The following is a 21320-nucleotide window of genomic DNA, read 5'->3' as shown; positions in this document are numbered from 1 at the left end:
GGTTTGTTTGCCTACGAGCTTTATATATTGTTCGATGCTTGCCTCACATGCTACATGCTACATGCTGCACTAAATAGCCAGAGATCATTTAACCTGCTCTAGCTCGAGCCTACCACGCCACACCTTACTGCATCCAACTTTTGACCTTCATATTGAGCCATGGGCTGGAGTTTTGTACCAGTTTTGTGTGATTTCTACTGCTAACATTAGCAGTCATTGCCTGTATTCTTGTCCTATTCATGTGAAATATAATGCCATATTTCCCTTGATTTGGAAGAATATGAAAAGGATAAATAACTTACAGATCTTAGAACTGTCCTACTTTATCAGTATTACAATGTTAACTACCTGTTCCTGTTTTGTTGTCATTTTATAATTTGCTAAGAAAATACTAAGCTTCAAAATCACTTCTTGGAAAAATGTATTTTGTAGTCATTAACTACTATCCTGGACAAACGTATTCATTTGTATTTTCACAAAACTATATTTTATCATATCCTTTGTTTGAGCATAATACCATACATTTGACCTTTGGGAATGACCTATGAGGAGTTTCTCAGCAGACCATATAACTGCAGGGAATATACAATGAGGACGGACTCCCATTTAAAGAATTTGAAAACTCCAGAACTCTAATTCTGCACTAGACAGGCCTCGAAACACAATGATATTGTTCAGGATCTTTACATAGAGGAAACGACACCAACAGATAAGGGGTCTAATTCTGCATGAAACAGGACTCGAAACATCATAATAGTGTTTTCAACCTGGTTAGCGCTCCCCGTCTCTGGCAAGGTGTTCCACAACACACCACGTTATGTTTCAGAACACCGTAGGATGGATTTTTCAGTAGGCTACACCTTAAATCTGTCTCATAACCTCTTACACCCATGTGTTACAAACCTCAAGCAAAGTTAAGGTTTCATCTCCTTAACAATGGTGGCAGCTCAGTTCCCACTAGTTTTAGTGTTACAAAACACTTTATTTTAACAGCGTAGGCAACTTCTCTCCCCCGTGCCCGTCGGCTATCGACAATCATCATTATAGCGGAGCGTATAGCCAAATCCTACTATAAAATGACAGCGTAGTAAACCCAGGCGAATTCCCACTGTAAACAGAGCAGACAAGCGGATCGGTCTGTGATTGGCGGATGTCCCATTGTCTCCTCCCGGTTTTACTGACTTGACCTCTTCCCTTGGCAACCACTTCCTCCGAGCTCCCAACGCGGCCATCTTTATTTAACTCATTCATGAAAAGTGTTTGTAAGACACTGGAACATTGTTGCATTTGGCGACGCATCTAACGAACCTCTGGACATATTTATATTGTTTTTGTATCCGCGTGCTCCAGCGTGTGCTACATCGCAGCGTATTTCTGTCACAGCCAAAGTTGGACTGAAAGCGTACGTGTTTATTAGTAATATCTATGTAGCCTAGAATACGTTTTCGTTAATCAATCATCAGCCTCTAGTAATTTTACCAGCGAGTCCGCAATAAACATAGTTATTTGATAAATATGAATAGATGTGTAGCAGACAGTAGATGTGTACAGAACGCGCGATTACAATGTTTCGTAGAACGATGATGCGCTCGTCTATCCGTCTGTGTCCCCTTGACCCGAGGCTGCTAGACGTTACGATGTAACCACATGATGATGATGATGATAATGACGACGATATTCAGTCTGGACCTCGAGATTGTGCTCGCGTTACATTGTAATAACGTTGCGTGAAAGATTTGACGTCATATTTATGATGAGGAGTGAATACAGCCATAGCCTCTTCACAAATACACAATTAAATAGGCTACTACATTTTTCTGAATTATAGTTTTTCTGAATTACACTTAACTTGAAGTATATATTTCCCCTCTGCAGGTTAGAATGAGAAAAAGCAGAATGTGAAACAGAGAAAGGCAGAAACAATAATAACACCAACACCATTAACAACAACAACAACACTATCAACAACAACAACAACAGCAGCAGCAGTCGTCCAGGAGTTTGTGGTGGAGAAGATCATCCACCGAAGGGTCTTCAATGGAAGAGTAGAGTACTATCTGAAGTGGAAAGGATTCACTGAGTAAGGACAGCATTTCAACACAGTTGGATAGACCATGATGCCTCCCAAATGGCACCATATTCCCTAACGCATTACTCTTAAACATAATTACACACTAGTGCACTATATAAGGAATAGGAGGCTATTTGGGACATATACAGTAGTATCCTAAACTAGTTAAAAAATAGTTGTGTCTATGAATTCCATTAATGTCTTCAGTGGCTAATATTAAAAGCTTGCTGTACATAGACACACTCACACTGTTTCTGCCTCTAGTGCTGACAACACCTGGGAACCAGAGGACAACTTGGTCTGTCCTGAACTGATAGAAGAGTTCCTGAGAAACCTCTGTTTGTCTGGAGAGAATCAGGTTGAGGAAGAGAACCTACGGCCGGTGGAACCAGAGCTAGTCCCCAAAGAGGAACTGGCAGAACAGGAGACTGAGATTGTGAGTGGCTGAGATCTGGGATGACAAAGTGACTGAGATCTGGGATGACAGAGTGACTGATATCTGGGATGACAGAGTGACCGAGATCTGGGATGACAGAGTGACTGAGATCTGGGATGACAGAGTGACTGAGATCTGGGATGACAGAGTGACTGAGATCTGGGATGACAGAGTGACTGATATCTGGGATGACAGAGTGACCGAGATCTGGGATGACAGAGTGACTGATATCTGGGATGACAGAGTGACTGAGATCTGGGATGACAGAGTGACTGAGATCTGGGATGACAGAGTGACTGATATCTGGGATGACAGAGTGACTGAGATCTGGGATGACAGAGTGACTGAGATCTGGGATGACAGAGTGACTGAGATCTGGGATGACAGAGTGACTGAGATCTTGGATGACAGACACGTTGGCTACATCAGATACTTGTTTATTAATGTCAGTAGAAGACTGGTCTGTAGATCAGTGTGTTTATTAATGTCAGTAGAAGACTGGTCTGTAGATCAGTGTGTTTATTAATGTCAGTAGAAGACTGGTCTGTAGATCAGTGTGTTTATTAATGCCAGTAGAAGATCTGTGTTTATTAATGCCAGTGACTGGTCTGTAGATCAGTGTGTTTATTAATGTCAGTAGAAGACTGGTCTGTAGATCAGTGTGTTTATTAATGCCAGTAGAAGACTGGTCTGTAGATCAGTGTGTTTATTAATGTCAATAGAAGACTGGTCTGTAGATCAGTGTGTTTATTAATGTCCGTAGAAGACTGGTCTGTAGATCAGTGTGTTTATTAATGCCAGCAGAAGACTGGTCTGTAGATCAGTGTGTTTATTAATGTCAGTAGAAGACTGGTCTGTAGATCAGTGTGTTTATTAATGTCAGTAGAAGACTGGTCTGTAGATCAGTGTGTGTATTAATGTCAGTAGAAGACTGGTCTGTAGATCAGTGTGTTTATTAATGTCCAGTAGAAGACTGGTCTGTAGATCAGTGTGTTTATTAATGCCAGTAGAAGACTGGTCTGTAGATCAGTGTGTTTATTAATGTCAACAGAAGACTGGTCTGTAGATCAGTGTGTTTATTAATGTCAACAGAAGACTGGTCTGTAGATCAGTGTGTGTATTAATGCCAGTAGAAGACTGGTCTGTAGATCAGTGTGTTTATTAATGCCAGTAGAAGACTGGTCTGTAGATCAGTGTGTTTATTAATGCCAGTAGAAGACTGGTCTGTAGATCAGTGTGTTTATTAATGTCAGTAGAAGACTGGTCTGTAGATCAGTGTGTTTATTAATGCCAGTAGAAGACTGGTCTGTAGATCAGTGTGTTTATTAATGTCAGTAGAAGACTGGTCTGTAGATCAGTGTGTTTATTAATGCCAGTAGAAGACTGGTCTGTAGATCAGTGTGTTTATTAATGTCAGTAGAAGACTGGTCTGTAGATCAGTGTGTTTATTAATGTCCGTAGAAGACTGGTCTGTAGATCAGTGTGTTTATTAATGTCCGTAGAAGACTGGTCTGTAGATCAGTGTGTTTATTAATGTCAGTAGAAGACTGGTCTGTAGATCAGTGTGTTTATTAATGTCAGTAGAAGACTGGTCTGTAGATCAGTGTGTTTATTAATATCAGTAGAAGACTGGTCTGTAGATCAGTGTGTTTATTAATGCCAGTAGAAGACTGGTCTGTAGATCAGTGTGTTTATTAATGTCCGTAGAAGACTGGTCTGTAGATCAGTGTGTTTATTAATGTCAGTATATGATCATGGAATAGAGTCAGAATACCGGGACCCAAAAATACATATTTGTTATATCATGATAAAAGCTCCAGAGTCATGTGGAAAAGTTACCTCAGTGGACTGATATAGGAATAGAACCAGGAAGGAGGCATTCTAATTCCAGAATGATATTCAGGCATTCTGTTCCAGATATACACATGTTTCATTGTTCCCTTGGAGTCAATGTTTCCACTTTCCACACATGGCACTGAGCTTCCACATAGTACTATAGACTGATTAAAAACCCTTTGACTAAATTACAAACAAAATGTCTATAACACCTGTTCAGCATGTGCAGTGTCGCTTATCTCTATTAAATGTTGAGACGGGGAGAGAGTCGTTGCCTTAGATGATTATAACACTCCTCTAACTCATCACAACAGGAGATCACTCTGACAGGTCTGTTGTGTTATAACACTCCTCTAACTCATCACAACAGGAGATCACTCTGACAGGTCTGTTGTGTTATAACACTGATCTAACTCATCACAACAGGAGATCACTCTGACAGGTCTGTTGTGTTATAACACTGATCTAACTCATCACAACAGGAGATCACTCTGACAGGTCTGTTGTGTTATAACACTGATCTAACTCATCACAACAGGAGATCACTCTGACAGGTCTGTTGTGTTATAACACTCCTCTAACTCATCACAACAGGAGATCACTCTGACAGGTCTGTTGTGTTATAACACTGATCTAACTCATCACAACAGGAGATCACTCTGACAGGTCTGTTGTGTTATAACACTGATCTAACTCATCACAACAGGAGATCACTCTGACAGGTCTGGTGTGTTATAACACTGATCTAACTCATCACAACAGGAGATCACTCTGACAGGTCTGTTGTGTTATAACACTGATCTAACTCATCACAACAGGAGATCACTCTGACAGGTCTGTTGTGTTATAACACTGATCTAACTCATCACAACAGGAGATCACTCTGACAGGTCTGTTGTGTTATAACACTGATCTAACTCATCACAACAGGAGATCACTCTGACAGGTCTGTTGTGTTATAACACTGATCTAACTCATCACAACAGGAGATCACTCTGACAGGTCTGTTGTGTTATAACACTCCTCTAACTCATCACAACAGGAGATCACTCTGACAGGTCTGTTGTGTTATAACACTGATCTAACTCATCACAACAGGAGATCACTCTGACAGGTCTGTTGTGTTATAACACTGATCTAACTCATCACAACAGGAGATCACTCTGACAGGTCTGTTGTGTTATAACACTGATCTAACTCATCACAACAGGAGATCACTCTGACAGGTCTGTTGTGTTATAACACTGATCTAACTCATCACAACAGGTGTTGACATAACAGGGAGCTGCTTACCTACAAGCCCTTAACCAACAGTGCAGTTCAAGAAATAGAGTTAAAAGAATATTTACTAAATAAACTAAAGTAAAAAATAAAATAAAAAGCAGCAAAATGACAATAACGAGACTATATACAGGGGGTACCGGTACAGAGTCAATGTGGAGGCTATATACAGGGGGTACCGGTACAGAGTCAATGTGGAGGCTATATACAGGGGGTACCGGTACAGAGTCAATGTGGAGGCTATATACAGGGGGTACCGGTACAGAGTCAATGTGGAGACTATATACAGGGGGTACCGGTACAGAGTCAATGTGGAGGCTATATACAGGGGGTACCGGTACAGAGTCAATGTGGAGGCTATATACAGGGGGTACCGGTACAGAGTCAATGTGGAGGCTATATACAGGGGGGTACAGAGTCAATGTGGAGGCTATATACAGGGGTACCGGTACAGAGTCAATGTGGAGGCTATATACAGGGGGTACCGGTACAGAGTCAATGTGGAGGCTATATACAGGGGGTACCGGTACAGAGTCAATGTGGAGGCTATATACAGGAGGTACCGGTACAGAGTCAATGTGGAGGCTATATACAGGGGGTACCGGTACAGAGTCAATGTGGAGACTATATACAGGGGGTACCGGTACAGAGTCAATGTGGAGACTATATACAGGGGGTACTGTACAGAGTCAATGTGGAGACTATATACAGGGGGTACCGGTACAGAGTCAATGTAGAGGCTATATACAGGGGGTACCGGTACAGAGTCAATGTGGAGGCCATATACAGGGGATACCGGTACAGAGTCAATGTGGAGGCTGTATACAGGGGATACCGGTATAGAGTCAATGTGGAGGCTGTATACAGGGGGTACCGGTACCGAGTCAATGTGGAGGCTATATACAGGGGGTACCGGTACAGAGTCAATGTGGAGGCTATATACAGGGGGTACCGGTACAGAGTCAATGTGGAGGCTATATACAGGGGTACCGGTACAGAGTCAATGTGGAGGCTATATACAGGGGGTACCGGTACAGAGTCAATGTGGAGGCTATATACAGGGGGTACCGGTACAGAGTCAATGTGGAGGCTATAATATACAGGGGTACCGGTACAGAGTCAATGTGGAGGCTATATACAGGGGGTACCGGTACAGAGTCAATGTGGAGGCTATATACAGGGGGTACCGGTACAGAGTCAATGTGGAGGCTATATACAGGGGGTACCGATACAGAGTCAATGTGGAGGCTATATACAGGGGGTACCGGTACAGAGTCAATGTGGAGGCTATATACAGGGGGTACCGGTACAGAGTCAATGTGGAGGCTATATACAGGGGGTACCGGTACAGAGTCAATGTGGAGGCTATATACAGGGGGTACCGGTACAGAGTCAATGTGGAGGCTATATACAGGGGGTACCGGTACAGAGTCAATGTGGAGGCTATATACAGGGGTACCGGTACAGAGTCAATGTGGAGGCTATATACAGGGGGTACCGATACAGAGTCAATGTGGAGGCTATATACAGGGGGTACCGGTACAGAGTCAATGTGGAGGCTATATACAGGGGGTACCGGTACAGAGTCAATGTGGAGACTATATACAGGGGGTACCAGTGCCAAGTCAATCCCCCTGACTGGTCAGCTGTGTTGTGTTGTCCTCCCAGCAGGTGTACAGCGAGCAGAGACATAATGACCTCCAGGAACCTGCTGACCAGGATTCTCCTACTGCCCTCACGTGTCCCCTGGATCCTGAACGCATCATCGGCTCCACAGACAGACACGGAGAACTCATGTTCCTCATCAAATGGTAGAGTTAACCACTTCCATACTGCCACAACAAACTGCAACAAACACCAACTAACACCAACATTCAGAGGTTGTTTTTAGAATAAAAACTCTCTTGTTACACAACTGGTTCCTCTTGTCTTCCTGACTGTTTGCCAGGCAGCAACATACTAGTGTAGGCTACATTCCTCACACATACTGGTCATTTCTGGGAAAGACTTTTGATTGTGCAACAGCACCAGAGTAGTTATAATGATGTGCTCTGACAAACAGAACGAACAGCACCAGAGTAGTTATAATGATGTGCTCTGACAAACAGAACGAACAGCACCAGAGTAGTTATAATGATGTGCTCTGACAAACAGAACTAACAGCACCAGAGTAGTTATAATGATGTGCTCTGACAAACAGAACTAACAGCACCAGAGTAGTTATAATGATGTGCTCTGACAAACAGAACGAACAGCACCAGAGTAGTTATAATGATGTGCTCTGACAAACAGAACAAACAGCACCAGAGTAGTTATAATGATGTGCTCTGACAAACAGAACAAACAGCACCAGAGTAGTTATAATGATGTGCTCTGACAAACAGAACGAACAGCACCAGAGTAGTTATAATGATGTGCTCTGACAAACAGAACGAACAGCACCAGAGTAGTTATAATGATGTGCTCTGACAAACAGAACGAACAGCACCAGAGTAGTTATAATGATGTGCTCTGACAAACAGAACGAACAGCACCAGAGTAGTTATAATGATGTGCTCTGACAAACAGAACAAAGTGGACATTGCCCCCCCCCTCCCCGTTGTCTCCCCTCTCTTTACATGTGTACAGATATTATCTATGTAATAATATGTCATAGAGACTGTATAATGATTCTAATAATGGCTTGTATCCCTGTGTGTCTGTACAGGAAGAACCGTGACGAGGTGGCCCTGCTGTCAGCCAGGGAGGCCAGCGCCAGGTATCCTGAGGTGGTTGTAGCCTTCTACGAGGACAAACTCACCTGGCACTCTGGGGACGAGGACCAGTAAAGGATGTGTGTGTGTCGTAGAGTGTGTGTGTGCATGTGAGTACACAAGTATGGATGTGAACTGACAAGCATCTGTAGGCATCTCATAGGTTAATTTCTCCTCCAGCGAACCAAGGTCCTCCTTGAGCTGACATTAAAAGCACAGTGTGTGAAACGATGTCCTGCTGCAGGTAGATTGAGTCATGGTGGCAGGTGTAAAAGCCCTCTACGGGGTCTTCCTGCTTCCTGTGGTGCTGGGTGAGGTCACAATGCCTTTGGGGTGTAGTGCAGCGTGTGGTGGAGTTCAGAACCGTTCATAGAGACGTCTGTCTCTCTCTGTGGCCCTGATTGAGTTGAAACTAATGACATGAAGGCAGACAGCCGGTTCACACTGATAGATTCTCCCCTCAGTCTATTGTACAACCTAACAACCCGAAGCTCTTTGTCAAAGCCTGACGAAGGGTGCGAGTATCTCTGGATTACTCGTGACTGGATGTGTGTACACTACGTTTGAAGAGTTGAAACTAACCCTCAGCATTCCTTTCCCAGTGTCTTCATGTACTGCAGCAGACTGAATCACTGTGGACACTGTGTTCTGTTTGACTACTGATACTGTGGTCGTAGAACCCATGTGATTGTATTGGAGTTTAGTACTAGATTTAGTTTCTTGTATCTTCTGCCTCCGGGGCACCTTGGCCACAAGGCTCTCCCTCCGGCTCTTCCACTGTGAGATGTCTGTGGTTTTATTAGGTATAGTAATATTGTAGAGTAATGGGTTCACTGTGAGATGTCTGTGGTTTTATTAGGTATAGTAATATTGTAGAGTAATGGGTTCACTGTGAGATGTTTGTGGTTTTATTAGGTATAGTAATATTGTAGAGTAATGGGTTCACTGTGAGATGTCTGTGGTTTTATTAGGTATAGTAATATTGTAGAGTAATGGGTTCACTGTGAGATGTCTGTGGTTTTATTAGGTATAGTAATATTGTAGAGTAATGGGTTCACTGTGAGATGACTGTGGTTTTATTAGGTATAGTAATATTGTAGAGTAATGGGTTCACTGTGAGATGTCTGTGGTTTTATTAGGTATAGTAATATTGTCTCGTATTGGGTTCACTGTGCATTACACTCAATAGATAACTGGCCACCTAATATGATATCTGCACTTTTTACTTTTTGCCACAATCCTTGATATTGTGCTTTGTGTGTGTGTGTGTGTGTGTGTGTGTGTGTGTGTGTGTGTGTGTGTGTGTGTGTGTGTGTGTGTGTGTGTGTGTGTGTGTGTGTGTGTGTGTGTGTGTGTGTGTGTGTGTGTGTGTGTGTGTGTGTGTGATTCAAAGTTGATAAATGTGTTACATTTAGTTTACTGACAAATGTGTGTGAATGATTAGACGGTATACTGTTTAATGTAGAACATGATAGTAAATGTTTGTTAGAACATTTAGTTTAATGTAGAAATGATAGTAAAACTGTGTTGAACATGAATGTATACTGTTTAATGTAGAACATGATAGTAGACGGTATACTGTTTAATGTAGAACATGATAGTAGACGGTATACTGTTTAATGTAGAACATGATAGTAGACGGTATACTGTTTAATGTAGAACATGATAGTAGACGGTATACTGTTTAATGTAGAACATGATAGTAGACGGTATACTGTTTAATGTAGAACATGATAGTAGACGGTATACTGTTTAATGTAGAACATGATAGTAGACGGTATACTGTTTAATGTAGAACATGATAGTAAACGGTATACTGTTTAATGTAGAACATGATAGTAGACGGTATACTGTTTAATGTAGAACATGATAGTAGACGGTATACTGTTTAATGTAGAACATGATAGTAGACGGTATACTGTTTAATGTAGAACATGATAGTAGACGGTATACTGTTTAATGTAGAACATGATAGTAGACGGTATACTGTTTAATGTAGAACATGATAGTAGACGGTATACTGTTTAATGTAGAACATGATAGTAGACGGTATACTGTTTAATGTAGAACATGATAGTAGACGGTATACTGTTTAATGTAGAACATGATAGTAGACGGTATACTGTTTAATGTAGAACATGATAGTAGACGGTATACTGTTTAATGTAGAACACAGCCAGGGGTTCTATTAGTGACCATGACGATTTGATGAGTTACTCTGATCAACATGTGATGTCACATATGAAAAAAGTATATCTGATGTGATTATGTTAATTTGACCCAGTCACTGGTTATTCTCAGCAACTCTTAACCAAATATTTATCCACCAACCTGTATTTGTTACTGATAAATCATTGTTTTGTTAAGGGGCCCAGAGTTCTATATGTTCAGGACAAACTCCAGTCCCTACACAGAACTGACTGACACTGTATTCAATGTCTGTATCCAAAACAGAACCCTACTTCCTTTGTAGTGCACTATATAGGGAATGGTCTGCCATTTGAGACGGCCATTCTGTTGAACCTTTTGTTCTGGGCTGCCTTTGAATGAGTCACTGTACCTGTTGACCTTTGATCTGTGAAGTGTCTGTCTGTGAATAAAGGGAGCTGTCACCCTGTGAGCCTTTAATGTCCTGTTTCTCAGATCATCCACATTAACAAACACTCAATGACAACAAACACAAACAACGGAGTAAGACAATCACGTTCTGGGACAGTTGTACTCAGACTGCATTTATAAATGATATTCTTCAAGAATGAATGAGAATATATCATTCATTGAATGACCATTGTACAGCAGCAAATATTTCAGATTGTACCTTAACAAGATGGTACCTTATAAGCTACAGTAAGACGTTGTTCAGTAGATTTGGTGACCAGAGAAAGACATACAGCCAGAGAGAAAGGACAGTTGTATTTGTACTATGTGGATACACACCAACACACCTGTGACTTCCAGGTGACTTCCAGGTGACTTCCAGGTGAGCTCAAGTACTCTATGAAATGGGATTCAAACGAGGAAGCTCAGCAGAACGAGCATTGCAGTGTCACATATAAACACACAGTGACGTTGCAAATGTGGTCCAGGTCAAGAGGCAGTGCTGGTTACTACACACTGTTTTACTAGACAACAGAGCAGCGGTTCTATCATGGTCATTGTTGTTACCATCCTGATCATAGGGTTCTATCATGGTCATTGTTGTTACCATCCTGATCATAGGGTTCTATCATGGTCATTGTTGTTACCATCCTGATCATAGGGTTCTATCATGGTCATTGTTGTTACCATCCTGATCATAGGGTTCTATCATGGTCATTGTTGTTCATTGATTAGGGTTTATCATGGTCATTGTTGTTACCATCCTGAGGGTTCTATCATGGTCATTGGTTACCATCCTGATCATAGGGTTCTATCATGGTCATTGTTGTTACCATCCTGATCATAGGGTTCTATCATGGTCATTGTTGTTACCATCCTGATCATAGGGTTCTATCATGGTCATTGTTGTTACGATCCTGATCATAGGGTTCTATCATGGTCATTGTTGTTACGATCCTGATCATAGGGTTCTATCATGGTCATTGTTGTTACGATCCTGATCATAGGGTTCTATCATGGTCATTGTTGTTACGATCCTGATCATAGGGTTCTATCATGGTCATTGTCGTTACCATCCTGATCCTAGGGTTGTATAGTGTTTTATTAGGTACTTCCAGGTCAGACGGTCCAACAGACCAACAACAAATACAGACGGAACGTCTCCGTTACCTTATATGGTAAACAATAACATGTTTTATATCAGAGATTTATAGAAGCAGCACAAGGTGTTCCTCAATCCTCTGTCCTGTGACTGTTTGGAAACCTTCAGACCTGTTTGTCCATCATAAAGAGGGATCAGCTGTTCTCTCAGAACATACCATTCATTCCCCAGTCCACCGTGGATTTGATCTGATTGGGATCTGAACTTGAAGAATGAGAGAAGGAATTGACAACCTTGTGTTCCAGGTACGACGAGTCTTTTATCAATCAATTCGATGGGAAGTCTATGTGTGTCTGAGATTTTAGATATCGTTTTCAGTGTATCATGTAATAGTACTGTGAGTAATGTTGCCCAGTGAGGAAGAGACCCCCACACCGAACCTCACTGGTTCAGTAGGTTGAACTAGCTGGATAGTACTGTGGGTAATGTTGCCCAGTGAGGCTCGGTGTGGGGGTCTCTTCCTGGTTCAGTAGGTTGAACTAGCTGGATAGTACTGGTGGTAATGTTGCCCAGTGAGGGTCGGTGTGGGGGTCTCTTCCTGGTTCAGTAGGTTGAACTAGCTGGACAGTACTGGTGGTAATGTGTCCCAGTGAGGGTCGGTGTGGGGGTCTCTTCCTGGTTCAGTAGGTTGAACTAGTTGGACAGTACTGTTGGTAATGTTGCCCAGTGAGGGTCGGTGTGGGGGTCTCTTCCTGGTTCAGTAGGTTGAACTAGCTGGACAGTGCTGTAGGTAATGTGTCCCAGTGAGGGTCGGTGTGGGGGTCTCTTCCTGGTTCAGTAGGTTGAACTAGCTGGACAGTACTGGTGGTAATGTGTCCCAGTGAGGGTCGGTGTGGGGGTCTCTTCCTGGTTCAGTAGGTTGAACTAGCTGGACAGTACTGTTGGTAATGTTGCCCAGTGAGGGTCGGTGTGGGGGTCTCTTCCTGGTTCAGTAGGTTGAACTAGCTGGACAGTACTGTTGGTAATGTTGCCCAGTGAGGGTCGGTGTGGGGGTCTCTTCCTGGTTCAGTAGGTTGAACTAGCTGGACAGTACTGTGGGTAATGTTGCCCAGTAAGGGTCGGTGTGGGGGTCTCTTCCTGGTTCAGTAGGTTGAACTAGCTGGACAGTACTGTTGGTAATTTTGCCCAGTGAGGGTCGGTGTGGGGGTCTCTTCCTGGTTCAGTAGGTTGAACTAGCTGGACAGTGCTGTAGGTAATGTGTCCCAGTGAGGGTCGGTGTGGGGGTCTCTTCCTGGTTCAGTAGGTTGAACTAGCTGGGCAGTACTGGTGGTAATGTGTCCCAGTGAGGGTCGGTGTGGGGGTCTCTTCCTGGTTCAGTAGGTTGAACTAGCTGGACAGTACTGGTGGTAATGTGTCCCAGTGAGGGTCGGTGTGGGGGTCTCTTCCTGGTTCAGTAGGTTGAACTAGCTGGACAGTACTGTTGGTAATGTTGCCCAGTGAGGGTCGGTGTGGGGGTCTCTTCCTGGTTCAGTAGGTTGAACTAGCTGGACAGTACTGTGTAATGTTGCCCAGTAGGGTCGGTGTGGGGGTCTCTTCCTGGTTCAGTAGGTTGAACTAGCTGGACAGTACTGTTGGTAATGTTGCCCAGTGAGGGTCGGTGTGGGGGTCTCTTCCTGGTTCAGTAGGTTGAACTAGCTGGACAGTACTGTTGGTAATGTTGCCCAGTGAGGGTCGGTGTGGGGGTCTCTTCCTGGTTCAGTAGGTTGAACTAGCTGGACAGTACTGTGGTTAGAAATCTACAGATCTAAAGATGTTTCACTCCTCTTGAAAACATGCTGTAAATGCCAAATCAGATGTGTAAGAGAGAGATCAGCGCTACTTCTGCTTTCACTCTGTGGTACAGTAAAATAAACTGGACCAACCTGTAAAAGGCACAGGGTAAACAGATGTAGGATCTTAATTTGAGGCAGCTCCTGCAGAAACAGGAAATGTTCATTATTATGTGGATTATAAGGAATGGACAGTTTTGTAGGGTTGATACATTTTTACTTTGGGCAAATCAAGTCTGAAATTTCAAAGTGGAATTTACAAACTTTTAGAAGCCTTTTTAAAACTAAAAAACAATACAGGTTTGCATTTCCTGTTGTGGAAGACAATGCTCAGCAACAAAAGAGTGATCAAATTAAGATCCTACATCAATAGAGTTGGAGTGAGTCAATGATTGCACTTCCTGTATTTCTGTCCTGTAAAACTTCCATCTTTGCCTCAGACCGTACATTCTCACTTCTCATCCACAGTTTAGTTAAGTGTGGCTCAGTCTCTCTCCTTACCTCCTCAGTCTCTCTCCTCTCCTCCCCATGGAGCAGTTTATCAGTGTCTGGGTTCGGGATCCTCGGATTCAGAAGAAGGACTTCTGGCATGCCCACATGGACTATGAAATCTGTATACATGTAAGTATGATGTCCTGAGACAATGGGGGGAAATGAAGGAGATGTGGCTGACGTGCAAACCAATATTTCATTTCCAAATTGGTTAAATTTAGGTTAAGGCTATTAGGTTAAGGTAAGGGTCTGTTTTAGTTTTCTCCACCTGTTCATACGGATGATGGAATATCAGTGTTAAACTGCTGTTGTCTCTGCTCAGACCAACAGTCTCTGCTTCACTAAGAAGATCTCCTGTGTGAGGAGAAGGTACCGTGACTTCGTATGGCTCCGGCAGAAACTACAGGCTAACTCCCTACTCATGTGGGTATTCATAGGAGGATGGTATACTCTATATGTGTAGCATATTGACCTAAGATAGCTGGGGACACATTTAACAAGTGTACATAAAGAAATTAATTCCACATGTCTTGTGTCTCTAGCTAGTAGCTGTTAAAAAAGGTGCCAATTATTTTATATTCTTTAAGAATCAATGACTATATATAATTAATTAAACAGTCCAAAAAATGGATGTACCAATCCCAGATTGCCCCTTTAAGTGTGTTTTGATTTGATTGTGTCCATTTCCAGGGTCCAGCTGCCTGAACTACCACCTAAGAACCCTTTCTTTAACCTGAACAACGCCCAGCAGATCACAGAGAGGATGAAGGGCCTCCAGAAGTTCCTTGAACTGTGAGTGTCCTCCTAACAAACATTACAAATAATAACAAGACAAATAGTTTGAAAAAAATACTAGAAAAACAACAGTTATACTCAAAGGTTAAAGGCCGACTAAACATTTCTTACACGTGTGCCTCCTCGTTGCTGCACTAGGTTGTGTTTCCTCTGTTTTTCTGGCGGTAGTGAACAATAGACGCTGCAATAGGTTCTATTTTTAACCAATGTTAAACAAATCAACAGACCCATGAATATCCATTTGTATTTATGGGTCTGTTGGTACAGTACCAGAGTTTCAGACCTATGAATATCCATTTGTATTTATGGGTCTGTTGGTACAGTACCAGAGTTTCATTGGTCTTTCATGCCAGGACCCTGGAGAGTAATCTGCTTCTGTCAGACAGCTGTCTGCACCTCTTCCTGCAGTCGGAGCTGGGGGTGTCCCAGATAGAGGCCTGCGCCTCAGGTAGAACCCATTACTCTGTGTCCCAGGCCGTGCTGCGCTGTGGCTGCAAACTGCAACGCTTCCACTCCCAGGAGGACCTGTTAGAGACCAGCCGCAAGGAGTCCTGTGACTCCGACTCTGTTAGGTAGGTAGGCCTCACAAGCACACACACACACACACACACACACACACACACACACAAACATTAGACACACACACACACACACACACACACACACACACACACACACACACACACACACACACACACACACACACACACACACACACACACACACACAATGTATGTAAAAGTCAAACCTAACAGAAAGGGTGACATTATATGATTACAGTTGAATTGGAATTCTCTGTCCAGGGCAGTTGAATTGGAATTCTCTGTCCAGGGCAGTTGAATTGGAATTCTCTGTCCAGGGCAGTTGAATTGGAATTCTCTGTCCAGGGCAGTTGAATTGGAATTCTCTATCCAGTGCAGTTGAATTGGAATTCTCTGTCCAGTGCAGTTGAATTGGAATCCTCTGTCCAGTGTAGTTGAATTGGAATTATCTGTCCAGGGCAGTTGAATTGGAATTCTCTGTCCAGTGCAGTTAAATTGTGATCTTCTGTCCAGTGCAGTTGAATTTAATTGTACAGAATGTGTCTCTTTTTTCAGTGGGTTTGTAGAGCCGGCGCCCAGCAGTAAAGATGGAACTGCTTCCTCACCCCCAGAGACCCTAGATCTGTCTCTACCTGATAGGACCAGACCTAACCCCGACCAGGAAGAGACCCTAGCTCTGTCTCTACCTGATAGGACCAGACCTAACCCCGACCAGGAAGAGACCCTAGCTCTGTCTCAACCTGATAGGACCAGACCTAACCCCGACCAGGAAGAGACCCTAGCTCTGTCTCTACCTGATAGGACCAGACCTAACCACAATCAGGAAGAGACCCTAGCTCTGTCTCTATCTGATAGGACCAGACCTAACCCCGACCAGGAAGAGACCCTAGCTCTGTCTCTACCTGATAGGACCAGACCTAACCCCGACCAGGAAGAGACCCTAAATCTGTCTCTACCTGATAGGACCAGACCTAACCACAACCAGGAAGAGACCCTAGCTCTGTTTCTACCTGATAGGACCAGACCTAACCACAACCAGGAAGAGACCCTAGCTCTGTCTCTACCTGATAGGACCAGACCTAACCACAACCAGGAAGAGACCCCAGCTCTGTCTCTACCTGATAGGACCAGACCTAACCACAACCAGGAAGAGACCCTAGCTCTGTCTCTACCTGATAGGACCAGACCTAACCACAACCAGGAAGAGACCCCAGCTCTGTCTCTACCTGATAGGACCAGACCTAACCACAACCAGGAAGAGACCCTAGCTCTGTCTCTACCTGATAGGACCAGACCTAACCACAACCAGGAAGAGACCCCAGCTCTGTCTCTACCTGATAGGACCAGACCTAACACACAACCAGGAAGAGACCCTAGCTCTGTCTCTACCTGATAGGACCAGACCTAACCACAACCAGGAAGAGACCCTAGCTCTGTCTCTACCTGATAGGACCAGACCTAACCACAAACAGGAAGAGACCCTAGCTCTGTCTCTACCTGATAGGACCAGACCTAACCCCAACCAGGAAGAAGACACTCTCAGAATGCCTGTCTCTCCATGGGAACATCACCGCCAACCAGGACATGGTAGCTTACAATATTCTGCATCCCAAATGTCACCCGATAGTGCACTACTTTGGACCAGAGCCCTATGTAGGGAATAGGGTGCTATTTTGGACACTGTCTTTGCTCTCATTTCATCTTAAAATAATGTTCCCCTCCCACACAGCTTGTAAAATAAGGCTCCCACACAGCTTTTAAAATAAGGCTCCCACACCGCTTTTAAAATAAGGATTCCACACAGCTTTTTGTCATCCATTTCTCCAAACTACTGTCACCATAACTACCTTGTCTTTCTGACACCAAAACTGTTTTTTTACTTCAATTTTTTTCCAGAGAAGATGATGAGGGAATATATGTGTTTATGTCTGTGTAGTTTTGTGAAATATTTGTAAAGTCCAAAAATCTGAAATATGTTAATATTAGGATACCTTCACTGTAAATAAAGTCAGTTCTAATGTTTTTTTGTCGTAATAATGTTCCTGATTGTGGTTACAAAGGAAGGGAATGTTATCAGTTTTAAAACACTTATCCTGTTCGTGTCAAGTGATGGAAACTACATTTTGGTTTTGATTAAACAGTTGGCCTACATCTGCCCAGTAGAGGGCAGTATTGTTGTATTCAACCAGCCGCATCACTACATTAATTGGTCACTTTCTACCAATTTATGTCAAAATAATACTGGAAATGACATAGAACAATGAATCGCCGTGACAACAGGCAACAAAAATTATTAATATCTTAGTACTTAAGACTTACTGGCCTTAACCACCAGTAGTAGGAACCATTTTATGACATTGTATAGGACACTGTGAGGCTTCTATAATAGGGTCTCTGAGGAGACAGCTTCTACCTATAGGACAGTTCTACTGTCAGGAGAGGACTGGGGTCTCTCCCATAGGATCCCCCATGGACACACTCCTGTCTGACAGGGGTCAGGGGTTAGGGAGGTAGCCTGTCCCTGGACCCACTCCTGTCTGACAGGGGTCAGAGGTTAGGGAGGTAGCCCGTCCCTGGGACACACTCCTGTCTGACAGGGATCAGGGGTTAGGGAGGTAGCCCGTCCCTGGGACACACTCCTGTCTGATGGGGGTCAGAGGTTAGGGAGGTAGCCCGTCCCTGGGACACACTCCTGTCTGACAGGGGTCAGAGGTTAGGGAGGTAGCCCGTCCCTGGGACACACTCCTGTCTGACAGGGGTCAGGGTTTAGGGAGGTAGCCCGTCCCTGGGACACACTCCTGTCTGATGGGGGTCAGAGGTTAGGGAGGTAGCCCGTCCCTGGACCACTAGGAACAACAGTTACCTTCAAGTAGGCTTGGGTTTTGCTAGAGTGTTGTGGACGGGGATGGTGGATGGGTGTAAGCATCTACCCTTCATTCCAAGAGGCAGTTGCATGTTCAAATCCACCATAAGAAAGTTGTTTTAAGCCTATCCCAAACCTTAACCATTCAGAGTTAATGTCTAATAACCATTCAGAGTTCATGTCTAAACTTAACCATTCAGAGTTAATGTCTAACCTAACCATTCAGAGTTAATGTCTAACCTTAACCATTCAGAGTTCATGTCTAAACTTAACCATTCAGAGTTAATGTCTAACCTAACCATTCAGAGTTAATGTCTCATTCAGAGTTCATGTCTAAACTTAACCATTCAGACTTAACCATTCAGAGTTCATGTCTAAACTTAACCATTCAGAGTTCATGTCTAAACTTAACCATTCAGAGTTCATGTCTAAACTTAACCATTCAGAGTTAATGTCTAACCTTAACCATTCAGAGTTAATGTCTAACCTTAACCATTCAGAGTTAATGTCTAACCTTAACCATTCAGAGTTCATGTCTAAACTTAACCATTCAGAGTTAATGTCTAACCTTAACCATTCAGAGTTCATGTCTAAACTTAACCATTCAGAGTTAATGTCTAACCTTAACCATTCAGAGTTAATGTCTAACCTTATGAATTCAGAGTTAATGTCTAACCTTAAACACTTTGAATTTGACATTTAGATCAACTTAGAAATATTTATAATTCTTATTAATAATTCTGACGTGAGACTGTGAGAGTTTGTAGGACAAACTACCCCCTCCCTCTCACACATAGACTCTGCAAAAGCATAGTACTACTCTCTGTGGGAACACACACACACACAAAAGCAGAAATGCACACACACACTGACAGGCACCCTCCCTCCCACACTAAGCAGTCACCCTCCTGTCATGTGTCCACCTAGCAGCTATGCAGACAGTCTCACTGTGTAAGGACAATGAGTAACCTAACTCACCACTCATCTCATCCCTGTGCGTGCGTGCGTGCGTGCGTGTTCCCACAGAGAGTAGTACTATGCTTATGCAGAGGTAATGAACAATAAGCAGAATGATGTGTGGCTGACGTTCTGCACCGCTAATTAGATTAGCATGTCTCTCCGAGGTGGACAGGAAACTGGACAGGAAGCTCATTAGACATTCAGAACGGGGCCAGACAATAGGCTCACGGTGGCGTGACGGACAGGTGATGCCACCTGGGGAGCTGCTCAGGTCAGTTCAGGAGACAGAATGACCGGGTAAGGAGAGGGGGGGGGAAGCCCTCAAACCCACATTGGGAGAGGGAGGACATTTCATCCTGAAGATAGCTTGTTAAGGCGTAGAAGACTGTGTGTGTGTGTGTGTGTGTGTGTGTGTGTGTGTGTGTGTGTGTGTGTGTGTGTGTGTGTGTGTGTGTGTGTGTGTGTGTGTGTGTGTGTGTGTGTGTGTGTGTGTGTGTGTGTGTGTGTGTGTGTGTGTGTGTGTGTGTGTGTGTCCTCTGTCAGTGATTGACTGTGTGCGGCATTACCCTGCAGTCACTCTAACAGTCACACACACAGGTAATGAAGCTGACACACACACACACACACACACACACACACACACACACACACACACACACACACACACACACACACACACACACACACACACACACACACACACACACACACACACACACACACACATACACACACGTAATGAAGCTGACACACACACACACACACACAGGTAATGAAGCTGACACACACACACACACACACACACACACACACACACACACACACACACACACACACACACACACACACACACACACACACACACACACACACACACACACACACACACACACACACACACACAGGTAAGGAAGCTGTCAGTGGTGTCAGGGAGTAGAGGCTTATGACAGAACTATCCAACTATATATTCTTACAAAGCATGGCAGTAGTGTGCAGAGGACACACACACACACAACGCACACGGGAACACACACACATACACACACTCACATACAGGTAGAGAGAGAAAGAGAACAGAGATACAGAGAGGGAGAACAGAGAAAGAGAGAGGGAGAACAGAGATACAGAGAGGGAGAACAGAGAAAGAGAGAGCCGATAGAGAGAGAGAGAGAGAGAGAGAGAGAGAGAGAGAGAGAGAGAGAGAGAGAGAGAGAGAGAGAGAGAGAAAACAGAGAGAGAAAGAACAGAGAGAGAAAACAGAGAGAGAGAAAACAGAGAGAGAGAACAGAGAGAGAGAACAGAGAGAGAGAAAACAGAGAGAAAGAACAGAGAGAGAAAGAACAGAGAGAGAAAGAACAGAGAGAGAAAACAGAGAGAAAGAACAGAGAGAGAAAACAGAGAGAGAGAAAACAGAGAGAAAGAACAGAGAGAGAAAGAACAGAGAGAGAGAGAACAGAGAGAAAACAAAGAACAGAGAGAGAAAACGAAAAGAGAGAGAGAAAACAGAGAGAGAAAACAGAGAGAGAGAAAACAGAGAGAGAGAAAACAGAGAGAGAAAACAGAGAGAGAGAAAACAGAGAGAGAGAAAACAGAGAGAAAGAACAGAGAGAGAAATAACAGAGAGAGAAAACAGAGAGAGAAAACAGAGAGAGAAAACAGAGAGAGAAAACAGAGAGAAAACAGAGAAAACAGAGAGAGAAAAAACAGAGAGAGAAACAGAGAGAGAAAACAGAGAGAGAAAAACAGAGAGAAAGAACAGAGA

The 21320-nt window shown here is 43.5% G+C and overlaps 2 protein-coding genes across 3 annotated transcripts; both read left to right on the top strand.

Annotated features, from left to right (window-relative positions):
* Positions 1 to 1665: 1665 nt before the first annotated feature.
* LOC124020936 (chromobox protein homolog 3-like) lies at positions 1666 to 9795 on the top strand. The gene is made up of 5 exons (XM_046336246.1): positions 1666 to 1698; positions 1881 to 2080; positions 2336 to 2507; positions 7293 to 7435; positions 8332 to 9795. The coding sequence occupies exons 1-5, from the start codon at positions 1666 to 1668 to the stop codon at positions 8450 to 8452; spliced, it is 669 nt and encodes a 222-aa protein (XP_046192202.1). The 3' UTR covers positions 8453 to 9795.
* Positions 9796 to 11820: 2025 nt separating this feature from the next.
* On the top strand, positions 11821 to 17757 carry LOC124020939 (sorting nexin-11-like). Of its 2 annotated transcripts, none has more exons than XM_046336251.1 (6): positions 11821 to 12382; positions 14444 to 14527; positions 14721 to 14821; positions 15089 to 15190; positions 15547 to 15765; positions 16291 to 17757. In XM_046336251.1, the coding sequence occupies exons 1-6, from the start codon at positions 12350 to 12352 to the stop codon at positions 17126 to 17128; spliced, it is 1377 nt and encodes a 458-aa protein (XP_046192207.1). In that variant the 5' UTR covers positions 11821 to 12349; the 3' UTR covers positions 17129 to 17757. The 2 variants fall into 2 exon arrangements, with proteins under 2 accessions (XP_046192207.1, XP_046192208.1); XM_046336252.1 differs by having other exon boundaries at positions 12050 to 12382; positions 14416 to 14527.
* Positions 17758 to 21320: the final 3563 nt, after the last annotated feature.

This window comes from Oncorhynchus gorbuscha, unplaced genomic scaffold (assembly GCF_021184085.1).
Source record: "Oncorhynchus gorbuscha isolate QuinsamMale2020 ecotype Even-year unplaced genomic scaffold, OgorEven_v1.0 Un_scaffold_999, whole genome shotgun sequence".
NCBI lineage: Eukaryota > Metazoa > Chordata > Actinopteri > Salmoniformes > Salmonidae > Oncorhynchus > Oncorhynchus gorbuscha.
The sequence above is the reverse complement of the archived record's forward strand: the minus strand, read 5'-3'. Positions and strand labels throughout refer to the sequence as shown.